Below are 12,060 nucleotides of genomic sequence, written 5' to 3' on the forward strand. Positions count from 1 at the left end.
GAACCTTTGGCACTTAAAGCATCGTCTAGGGTTCGGGATATATGCTCTGACATTGACTTTAACATAACCTGCATCGAGTGAAGTAGGCATTTCACTTGTTCCAAAGGTGAGTATGACATGTTTGGTGGGGATTTCTTGGTTGTTTCTGCGGATTACTATTCTTTGTACTTTTGTCACATTTTGTTCTTGGAAACCCTCAAGGAGTTCCTCATCGCTCAATCCAATAAAGTCTTCTTCAGAAATCACGCCCCGGCTTGTGTTCAGTGTTCTATGTGGTGAAACTGTCACTGTGGCGTCGCCAATACTGGTAAGGTCAGTGAGCTTCTCTGCTTGGTCTTTATCATTCAGTTCTAGGAGGAGGTCCCCGCTAGACATTTTGGAGGCTTTGTACGTCGGTCCGATTTTTTCTTTCAGGCATTTGGCTACAAGGAATGGTGAGAGTTTTCTTACTGGCATGTTGCTTTCGCTGTGTACTACATAGAACTTGGGGAAGGATGGAGCATTGCTCCGAAAGGAGAAATGGAATGGTACTTCGGTGCGGCATCTTTTTAGACGCCGATCATAGACGACAGAGGTTTGTGCTGCCATAGAAAATGAGTATGTTCGGCAACAGCGCCGACCGCCCACCACGGAGCCCAACGAGGGGACGCGGCAGAGCTTGTGTACAAGCCTGCACGACGCCAGCCGTACGCCGTCGCTATAACCAAATATGATGTACCCAAGGTAGGATATCCACACAGGGTTAACCCTTGCCGCCGTAGAGAAAGGAAGTAAATGGAAAAGAGAAGAAGACAGGAAAGGTAAAAAAGTGAGAGATAAAGACGAAGGCTTGAGGAGAGTGAGATAGGAAGAGGCGACTACCGATTTCCCCCGGGTGGGTCAGTCTGGGGGTGCCGTCTACGTGAAGCAGAGGCCAAAGAGTTGTGTTGCCTCCGCCGGCGGGCCTTAAAGGCCCGATCACCCAGCATCGGCTCAACCTCCAGGATCCCCCTTTCCCCGGACACGGCTAAGCCGCGCACAACTACACGCGGGAGGGTCCAACCCTCGTGTGCTCGGGTCCGTGGTGTCGCAACACACCAAACGCCTGCTGACGCAGACGCCCCTGCGGGGAAGTATACGGGTGTTTTCGCATTTCGCCCTCATCGAAATGCGGCCGCCGTGGCCGGGATTCAATCCCGCGACCTCATGCTCAGCAGCCCAACACCATAGCCACTGAGCAACCACGGCGGGTACCAGTAAAAATGCTTGAAAACCAGTGTCACATGGCAAAGCGACATTCCGCACTGAATCTTTTTGGCACCACCATTGATTTGCATAGGATCTGCCTTGCAACTAACAAAACTGCAGTGTCGAAGCACGATGCAGTGCGCATTTGGTTTCAGACAGAACTTCAGGTGTCTCGGAAATAAGAAAATTGACTCGGTAATGTACGTTCCTTTCCTTGTTATTGCTCACTGTACTTTCATAACCACTCTCAAAATCCTAGCTTATAAATAGGGGTTCTTGGTATGCTCGGCAAACAGGGTTATTGGAATGCTACAAATTCCTGCTCCGCTCGTCTCTACGGCAAGCTGTACGGCAAGCTGTTGTATGGCAGATTGCTGTCAGCAATCTGCCGTAAAACGTTACACAACTGGCCACATTATCACGTGCCTCCCTGACAAGGTAACAATCATTCCTCAGAAAAATTAATGCTATGATTTGTTTCATGCGCACCCCTATGCAGTACAGGAACTGGCTGTCACGCTGTATTATGTTGAGCGAAATATTTCAACTTCAATTAAAGAACAAACCCAGGGGTTTTACGTGCCAAAACCACGATATGATAATGAGGCATGTTGTAGTGGAGCATTAATACTGACCACCAGGGGTTCTTTAATGTGCACCCAATGTGTGATCCACAACGCTTTTGCATTTGGCCCCTATCGAATTTCAATTCGCTGTTAGCAACACTTGTTCGTGAAAATACACAGGAATAATATTTCAGTAAAGGGTAAAGCACTCTCTAGGCACTGAGTGTCTTTGCAATCAGGCTCATAGTTCACTGAATTAATGCTCGATACTACTGACCCAGTAACTTCACCTGAAGCTAAGCAGTTACAACCCTGGCTCCTGGCTATCCAATCACGAACTTGCACAATCAAACACGCTGCAATGGGTGCTCACCTTTGCTATTCGACGAAGGCCTGGACGACGACTGGCTATCTGGTGTCGACGCGACTGGAACCTCGACTGCAGCATCCTGAGCAGCAGTCGTCTGTGTGGGAGGAGGAACTTCGGTCTTGTCTTCCGCAGCTGCGTCGGCCGTGCCATTCTCCGCAGCGTCCTCTTCGTCAGACGGGACGACCACCATTCCCCGAAGTCTCCGACTAAACCTCTTGGGGCCCGCCTCTTCATTGGACGCCTCGGCTTGAGGCAGATCAGGTACTGGTGCGTCGGAGTTCACCGGGGCAGGTCGCGGGGCGACGTGGTAGTTCTTTGGAACATAAGGCACTGGCTCCTCCCCTGAGGAAAGGAAGCAACAATGGCAATTACCTTTCTTTTATCCTTTGGCACAAGGGCTGCTTACCTAAGCAGTGCTGATACGCCAAGGGGATACCAGAAATAAAAATTATTTGAGCTGAATTTGTAAATTACACTTCTACAGAAACTAGAAGAAGGTCCTCTCACTGTGAGAAAAGGCTTGCAAAGGCATAAAAACGAAAGACTGGTGGTGACACCGCCTTTCAAGTTCCCCCCCAGCAGCTTGCTTTGACGCATTGGATTTCCACTATGTCTGCTCAAACCTAGTAAATTCTTTATCAGTAAAAATGGACTACATTGTAGGTTAACGGGGCATTGAAATACTTTTCTAATTAATAATTAGAATGGGCTCAGTATTAACGGACGTTGTCTCACAAATCTCCCAACGCACATATTTTTGTCCGAATCCTTCAAGTATAAGCGGAGTTTAGCATAGTTATCACAGCAACACAGTGCTTGAGCAGAGGTTCCCAAGACTGAAAAGCTACTTGCCTCTTTCCTTGCGGGCCTGGACAATGTCCTGGCAGATCTTCTCGAAACCCCAGTCGAGCTCGGTGTCCACGAGCGCGTTGGCTGCGTCCTGGAGGGCGCAGGCCCTATGCCGGATGTTCTTGTCTGCCGGGAGAAAGGGGCCATCAGACGGAGGAACAGGAATGCGCAAGTACGGGGTCAGCGGCAAATAAGAAATGGCCGAGCTAACAAAGATGGCACAGCCAGACATTGTTATAAGCAGTCGCATCCAATGCAAATACAGTCAGACGCCATCACGACAAATTGACCAGTGTAACGGCCAGGCCTACTTTCTATCTAACAGCTGTATTGTGACTGCCATCACAATGAAGAATTGTACAATGAATTTGCCTGTTTAAATAATCTACGCATCCCTGTCACATTCTGGTCTTCTAAACCTAAGTTAGGCCAAAGCATCTGCAAATCGTTTGTTGACACTTTGCGTCGACAAAATGCAAGTCTAGTCGGTGACCCTACAGAAAGCAATGAGAACTCAGTTAAAATATCAGAGTAATGGTAATAAACGGTCAGCAAATATATTAGGTTAAATGGCGACAGGGCAGGGGATTCACCGCGACTATATTTAAACGGAAATTATCGTACTTACTCGAATCTAGGCCGGCCCCGATTCTAAGTCGAACCCCGAATGTTCGAAGCCAGAAAAAAAATTTTAAAAACTTCCATCGAATGTAGGCTGCATAAAAAAGTGAGGACAGCATTCACAAAGGAAAACAGCATATATTTAATATGAACATGCCTGCGGGCACACTTGCGGGCACACGCAAGCTCATGTTGGCGCGCCTATGCATGCGCAGACAGTGCGGCACAGCTCGCACGCATCGTAATGTGGCGCGATCTCGGTGTACAGCTCCTCTGTTATTGCATGCATATTTCCCTTATCACTGTCATCTCCTCGTTGCGGCACACGCAAAAAGCGTCTCCCATTGCCCCCTCTAACGACATGCATTTTTCTCATTGATGCCGAAGTCCCGCCCGGCTTGAAAGTTTGACGATGCCTCTGCAGCTAGCACAACTGTTCGTTTGAAAGCATTGCCTGTTTGGTGCCATTACGCTAACGCCACGCAATGGGCAACGCCGCATGCCAGTACGACACAGGTCAAAGTAGCGACGTCGCTAGTGTACTTCAGTTGGCTACTGACACGGCTAATAACGGCTGCATACTGACTTTTCTAGATGGCGCTAGAATGATGGCACCGTATATATTATTTTTAATTACAAACTGGCGCGTTTTCTAAAATCCTCGAATCTGAGCCGACCCTAGAGTTTAGTATATGATTATTTAAAGAAAACTATTGGCCTAGATTCAAATAAACATAGTAGTATTAGGTTGGTATGCATTAACGAAGTTTTGCTGCAGACACGCTTAAGGGCACCACTTTTTTCCAGATTTTGACAAGGTATGGCCCTCACACAGAACAGGGTCATTCAGTCTAATATTTATTGCAAGTACGAAATCTGCGGTAGTACTCCGTGATCACCCACCACCACAAAAGTGAGCACCATCCTTTTCGCAATTAATTCAGTCATTCATTCATTCCATTCATTTGCGTGCTGCCACGGAGGAATGCAAGGAAGCCAGTCGTGGCCACGCTACGCACGTCAGCAGTCATCCTTCCTCCGTGAGAGGTATAAGCACAGCTCTCCCCACCCAATAACAGTGCATGAAAATTCGGTGAAGGGTGCACGTGGCATCAGCACACCGAACACGATTGCTTCTCAGAATGTTTTTTTTTCTCAAGATTTTGGGCTGTCAGTTAGGCTGCAGCCTTTAAATTGGTTGATACGGCAATTTTAATTTCAGCATGTTCATTTTTACTTGCTAGGTGCTGGTAGAAAGGCAACCTTTATTAAGCCATTATGCTAGTAAGCCGCTATACTAAAACTTTGTGTATTTGGCTCACACCAACTTGGAAAATTTAGCAATTCCCACTAACTGTCCTCACCAGTTTGTGCTTTATAATACTGCATCAAATGCCCATGAACTCATTATGACTGGAACAGGGAATTTGACCCTCTTCCAGTTGTCACTCATCGCGCTTGATGCCAAGCAGTAAGCTCAGAAGTGGGGGTGGCGCTGGAAAAAAAAAAGAAAAAAAAAGAAAAAAGAGTACACCCTCGCTGTCTGCAAACCCGTGCCCCTTGCTAATGAGAGGCTGGCTTTCCCTCAAAGCGTAGACGTTTAATGGCTAAGGGCACTTTAAAGGGGAAAGTTCGCTAGTAGCACGAAATCGCAAAATTCAGCACAAAATTGCCCCGATATTCTTAGATTTGGTAGGCCTCGATATTCTTAGATTTGGTAGAAACAAATGCTAAGAACCATGTTTGCTCCCGCACACCCAGCAATATACTCGATTTGATCAGAATATTCAACAACCGAATGTTCGAATATGCAACTGAATGTTCGAATATATTTTTTTTTTATCGAATACAAATATTAAAAATATAATATTCGATAATATTCAAACTTTGCAAATATTCGCACACCCCTAGTTATTTTGGATCCCACTTGTTGCGTTACAAAGGCATTTAACTGTATACCTTCATTATTAGCCACACTGATTTCGCCAGGGCAAGAAAAAAAGATCAGGGCAGAGTCTTAAGTGTGTTCGCTTAGACGGCCCAACAATAGGTCCTCCTACCAGTTCTCATGGTCGGTCGGCAGCATGCCATGCCAATACATTGGTATGTGAACAATGCTAAATTACAAGGTTGCATGAAGGTTAACCAAGAAATGCTGACATTGTCAAGTGCTAAACAAACCATACCAAGACATACAGCTAGGTGTTACAGTGCAAAAGTACCAAGTGAGAGCAAATAGACTGCAGAAATTGATGCTGAGATGCAAGTGCTTCAAAAGGTAGCCAAAAGTTTATCCCATGTCTGGGGTAAACTTTTGTATAAACTAAAAGTGTAATGGTTCATTAAAGGATGTGAAATTCCTTACGGCATGTATACTTACTCTTCATCTGCTGAGCAGATGAGGTCGCTGAAAGCCACAAAAACGCAGAATAGTCAGAAGTAGAGATCTAATGTCAAATATGAAGTCCGTGCTAACACATTCGTTCACACTACAACACTTAAGCAGAATACTTAGCCAAGTTTCGTGCTGCAACGCAAGTACAGTCGAATCTCGATAAGTCGAACTCGAAGGGAGCCGAATATTTGATCGACTAAAAGGAAGTTCGCATTAAACGGAAGTTCGCATTAGAGGAAGCTAACTAAATGGAGGACTTACCTGCAGTGATGCATGTGCACTGAGTTAACACATAAGTGGCAATTTCCACACACATAAGTGGCAATTTCCACAAGATTTATTCACACGTATTTACAAATAACAGTCAGTTATTAGGCGCATCGGTGCTCGTACTGTGATAGGGGACGGCGAGTTCACGCGTGTATATTTAAAGGAAAAACACCGCGTCCTCGTGACAATTGCCCCCTTCGAATTTTTGGTATGTTTCACCGCGCAAGACTGCTGTATCGGGGCGAAGTTGACTTTCAGGAACTGGTATTGTGTAAGACGCACCCAGGCATTGGCGAAGATTACAAAGGCGGAGTCGGCACCATTGCTAACAGCAGCGAATTGTTTCAATAAAAAACACGGCACCACACAGCAAGAAGCCTGGCAGCGAACGTCAAAGTAGCTAGGCCTAGCGTTGCCGCGGTGTGGCTACGGCTGCCAGCGGATCTGGGTGCGAGAGCACCGGCTCAAGGCAGCGCAATAATCAAAATGGCAGTGGTGGTGGCTTCGATTAATGCCCAATCACAATGCTGCTTTCGCCTTTCTTTTGCTTGTGTTTGCTGGTTTATTTTTCAGTGGAGAAATACATTGCTATGGCCATGCTGAGCTCTGATCTCTCCTCTTTATGATGATGCCAAGATGGCGGCGCTGCGTCAAAGGATAGCCGAGCGAACCACGGTGTGACAGCGCCTTTCGTACCCCGATTTTTTTTGCAACTTTTGATGACAGCACTCTACGAAAGTGCTGTTTTCTCGATTTCTGCCGCACTTTGTTATAAACATTTCACTATGAGGTAAATAAAGGTCCAAGGATTGCGAAAAAACATTAATCAGAAAATTAAAAATTTTGCCAATTTGACTAATGCTCTTGAGAACGCGGGACTTTTTTTTTTTTTTAAGAGTACATTTATTTGCGCGCACTTAAGCTCTGTAGTTTTCTCGTCACTGCCACAGAAAGTTGTCAGCGGGTACACCGCCCGCCCAACATGAGAAACATGTTACCGACAGGTTTGGTCAGCGGTGAGAGACAGAGAGAAACGCACCCGTGGGGTTCCGGTCGGGGTTGTATTCGAGCGCATTGGAGCAGATGAGCTCGATGTCTTGCAGGAACTGGGCCACGGTCTGGTACTGGTGCAGGTCTATCTTGACCATCATGGTCTCCATGTCCATGGGCTGCTTGATTACCTCCAGGTAGTCAGGCACCTCCAATGCGTCCACGGGCTTAGCAAACATGCTGTACCGCCTGTCACGCATCAACTTGGTCAAGATGTCCCGCAGGAAAAGGCGCAACTCTCGAAGCCTGCGCAAAAGAAGGTTCCAGGGCTTCAACGTGTGCCTACGTGATGAGGCGGAAGCTTGGGCGAGTTGGTGTTTGAATATCGACATGTTTGCACAGCGCATAAGACGAGGACTGAAGGAAGAACAGTGCCCGTGTTGTGTTCTTCCTTCAGTCCTCATCTTCCGCGCTGTGCAAGCATGTCGGTATGGTATGCCTGCAACTGCAACTACAACTATGCCATCTGCAAGCTTTCAGGTCCATACAATTCGCCTGCATTTCCAGGCCTCTTGGAGTGGAAACTTGCACATTGCGCTCACTGGTGCAGATATCCTCGGTATTTAGGTTTACTTACTTATTTGGTGTACCTTACAGGAACCTGTGAGGGACAGTGGGTATGGAGGTGTCACATAAGACTCCCTACACAATTGTACAACAGGTCTACTTTCATTCATTCGATCCTAACGGGACCGATGAAATTGAATTATCTGGTGGGTCAAATTAAACGAGATGCAGAAAAAATATCAAAACACACTGCCGATTCATCAGGCAGTACTTGGCCAATTCTAACACGACGTCGAATCAAACACGTGCCTGCTTGAAAGCCTGAAAGGGATTTGGCACATCTGTGACTGGGATGACTTTGCTCTTACGTTGCTTCCTCCTGCTGTCGGAGGCGCTCCAGTTCGGAGGGGGTCAGCTTCCGAGGCTCCGGCGGAGGGGCTGCTGGCAAGGCTGGCATCTGCTCGGGAGGGGGTCGCTTGGGCCGCGGTGGTGTGGCCGCCTTGGTGAATACCGGTGCGAAAAAGCTGCGCCGTTCCGCCTCTGTAGGGGGCACCATCTCGAGCACTTCCGACGGTCCAAACAGCTGTTGCACCTGCAAGAGACAAGGAAGTGATGCCAGCCCTTATCAGCAACACGCGACATGACTTTCTGAATGTTGTGATCACATTAGGTTTGATGGCCTAACACACACGGGCGCGAGTTTATAAATAAACAGCAATGTCACAGACAAGCTGTGTGGGAATGCGCGACCCTCGCGCCTCCCCTGATGTTTTCCCGCATAGCCCCGTCTCCGTGCGGCGTCGCCGCGTGGGCCGCGGCGTTGGAGTGGTACAAGCGCGGTGCGAGAGATGGCGTGAGCGTCGCGCCGCTGCGGAGGTTACTTGGGCGCCGAAAGGAAAGCGCTGGCTCTCTTGGGTTCCAGACGGCCAGCGGGAGAGACGTGCCGTCCCGCACGTGGAGCGACCCTCTTTCCCGGCGGGTCGCCGAAGCAGCGCGGACATCCCGCGTGCTCGGCGACCGATGCATCTGCGAGACCGCCTCGCGTGGCCGCCTTCGAACGCGCCACGATTCGCGTGACTATACACGCGAACGACCAGGCGTTGGGATCCAGCATGGAGCGAACATATTCGCTCACGAGGACGCGGTAAGTCGGACCTCTAGATTTGTCGCGCGCCCATCGGCATGTTTTGTGGATAGCAACTCGGCTAGCAGGCATTGATGTATGTAAGGTGCAATAAATGCCCTTGTGACTGTTTGCACTACTGTATTGTCGTTCCTTTGTCCCAAGAGTACGGTGTGAGATATCCCATATCAGACCCCACATCTGGCTGCCCAACGTGGAACTCTTGGGGCATCGGACGATAATTTTAAGTGTTGCTTCGTTCGAGACCTTTGTTTGAACCGAAGCGTAGGCCTAGCGTGGATTTTGATCGCTAGCGTCAGCGGCGTGCTTTCTTGAGCGAGGCGGCGGTGGCTGTAGTGTGTTTGAACATGTCAACTTACTAAGCCTTTTCGCAAGTGTTTTTTTAATGGCATTCGTTGGTACGAGAGCCACGTGGTCTGCATCCTGGGAGAGCGAGGCTGAGCGCCCGCGGAGCAGTGGCAAGCCTGAAGCGAGTGAGTACGGAAGCCTCGTGGGTGGTCCGAATTTCCTATGTAAATATGTAAATAGCTTCTTCTATCTCTTTGACTCTGATGAAGTCGCGGCTCTGGGAGCCGGGTGGCCGCGGGCCACGGGTGCCACGACGGGCTGACTGGTATTGCGGCCTGGCACCGGGCGCTCCGACACCGTCTGGGACGGTGGGCGCCGTCAACTCGGATGCTGTGTGCACCGAGCGGAGTAGGACCACCTCACAGAGCTGACGTCTCCTCGAGGCTGCCTGTTTTGCGCCCATTTTGGGTGTTGTTTTTGGATGCCGGTTGTTGTCAGAGAGCGACGCTTTAGGCCTAAGGCTTTACGAAGCTGCCTGTCGCACGTGGAGGGACACAACCCGGTGGACCGTGGCGTTGAGGTGTTGCACTTTGCTTACCTCATTCTAGTTAGCCTCGCACGAATTGAAATTACTCGTTCGACTCAAGAAAGCGAGCTTCGTTCACGTGAACTTAGCATCTGAGTATAGCTGCCCGATCTTTTGCTAGCCGAGTTGAACATCGTACCACGTGGGCGATGCGCATGCAGACTTCCTCTCCCTTGCACTACATTAGTGTTTGCCGAGTGTGTTGAGTTTACGCAGTGTGATTGGAGTCACCCCTGGTTTGCCGTCGCCTGCACATCGTCTGCGCTGCTGCCCCGGACTACGATCGAGCCACCCCCGGGCGATGGTGATGCCGTGGCCAGTTCGGCGCGACGACTTCGGCGGCCTCCTGTATCCAGCTCGCAACCCTCGGCGGCGGACAAAAGAGCCGGCGGTCACCGACAGCTACTGCGGCTCCCGCCAGCAGGGCGAGTCGGCGCGAGCGACGCTTGCTCGTACCGACTACTGCGTCGTCGTCTCCGGAGTCCTGGCCTGGGATCGTGCCGTCGAGGCTGCAAAGCCGCTGCTGTGACCGGCGGACGCCAGCGGTGTACCCAAGGACAATGTCGGCTCGCATGCTATGGACAGCGTGTGGACATTTCCTCAGCGCGATCACTGTTACATGTACTACCTTGTCGCGAAGCGCGTGTTGATGTTAGACCGTGTGACATGTTTCGCCGGAATAAGAAGTGATTTAAGGTTGGGGGGATGTGGGAATGCGCGACCCTCGCGCCTCCCCTGATGTTTTTCCCGCATAGCGCGTCTCCTGTGGTCCCGCTTCGCAACGTGGCCTGCGTGACGTCAGCGCGGTCGATGTGGTTAAAGCGCACTCCGAGAGATGGCGCTAGTGTTGCGCGGCTGCGGGGTTACCCTCGGCGGGAGAGACGAGGCGCGCGCTCTTGGCTTCGAGACAGCAAACGGGCTGCACGTGCAGCAACGCTCTTCCCCGGCGGGTCGCCGAAGCAGCGCGGACATTCCGCGCGCGCGCGGCGACCGATGCATCTGCGAGACCGCCTCGCGTGGCCGCCTTCGAACGCGCCACGATTCGCGTGACTATACACGCGAACGACCAGGCGTTGGGATCCAGCATGGGGCGAACATATTCGCTCGCTTCCGGTCGCGGTAAGTCGGACCTCTAGATTTGTCGCGCGCCCATCGGCATGTTTTGTGGATAGCAACTCGGCTAGCAGGCATTGATGTATGTAAGGTGCAATAAATGCCCTTGTGACTGTTTGCACTACTGTATTGTCGTTCCTTTGTCCCAAGAGTACGGTGTGAGATATCCCATATCAGACCCCACAGCTGTTACAGAAAGAAGAGGGTCTGAAAAAACATCGCCTGACACTTCTGCTTGTCAAGTTAGGGTGATGAAAGTTTCAGAAAGTAATTTTTTTAGGGGTTAATCGAAGATATGCATCTTACTTTCCTTTAAATCCTATAAATTATAATGTGTTGAACAACTTTTTCCCAATTTCTTCTGCCGTAGTTTAAAGAGCGCAATTCATGCTAAATCCAAGACAGTCTTTATATACAGGAAAGGAAGCTTCTCGCGCGCAAGTTTCGAGAATCGCCGCTCTCGATGATCGAACAAGGCCCCTGCTCACCTGTGGAGGCAACTGATTGAAAGGCACGTCGGCCGTGGCCAGCCAGAGCACCGGGGTCAGGGGCTCCAGGTCGCTGAGGAGGGTCAGGAAAGTGGCTCGGACCGCGTCGCCCAACGTCTCCCACCACTGGCACACGTGCGGGAGGTACAGCACTCCGGGCAGCACCCGCTGCGCTTCCTGGAGCACCTGTACCAACAACGGCAGAGTCCGTCAGCTGATGTTCAGAACGTGGCAAACAGTGCAGACGATGGGACAAGCGATTCGAACAGGAGAGATGTCACTGGATCTGCACACTTGTCCGTCTTTTGAAGAAAAGCATTCTTTGCCTCTACCCCCCCCCACCCCCTTTGCAGATGCTGGCTGCAGTCTTTTAAGACTTGAGCTAAACATGGCTGACAATGTTACCGGATTTTAAGCCTTCCCAGATAATGCGTTTTCATCATGATCCCTCCCTTTGAAATATATGAAGAGGTTTCTACTGCCTTCTAAATTTCCCGAGCATCATATTCTACAAACAAATACAATGCCAAATCACAACGACAATTACTCATTGTCGAAACCTCTAACACTTGCACATCTCTGTCCA

At 49.8% G+C, this 12,060-nt stretch overlaps 1 protein-coding gene across 7 annotated transcripts in view; it reads right to left on the reverse strand.

Annotated features, from left to right (window-relative positions):
• The window catches only part of LOC135918656 (ATPase family AAA domain-containing protein 2-like), a 60,780-nt gene that overhangs the window by 15,336 nt on the left and 33,384 nt on the right, over window positions 1-12,060 (reverse strand). For 6 of the 7 annotated variants that reach the window (XM_065452289.2, XM_065452285.2, XM_065452287.2 and 3 more), the window contains 6 exons: window positions 11,475-11,660; window positions 8,224-8,447; window positions 7,338-7,594; window positions 6,014-6,040; window positions 3,016-3,138; window positions 2,167-2,505 (listed from right to left, as the gene is read on the reverse strand). In XM_065452289.2, the coding sequence (XP_065308361.1) occupies window positions 2,167-2,505; window positions 3,016-3,138; window positions 6,014-6,040; window positions 7,338-7,594; window positions 8,224-8,447; window positions 11,475-11,660 (1,156 nt within the window). The remainder of the gene's footprint in view (window positions 1-2,166; window positions 2,506-3,015; window positions 3,139-6,013; window positions 6,041-7,337; window positions 7,595-8,223; window positions 8,448-11,474; window positions 11,661-12,060) is intronic. The other variant, XM_065452288.2, reaches the window with a different exon arrangement.

The sequence above is a fragment of the Dermacentor albipictus genome, chromosome 6, assembly GCF_038994185.2.
Source record: "Dermacentor albipictus isolate Rhodes 1998 colony chromosome 6, USDA_Dalb.pri_finalv2, whole genome shotgun sequence".
Lineage (NCBI taxonomy): Eukaryota > Metazoa > Arthropoda > Arachnida > Ixodida > Ixodidae > Dermacentor > Dermacentor albipictus.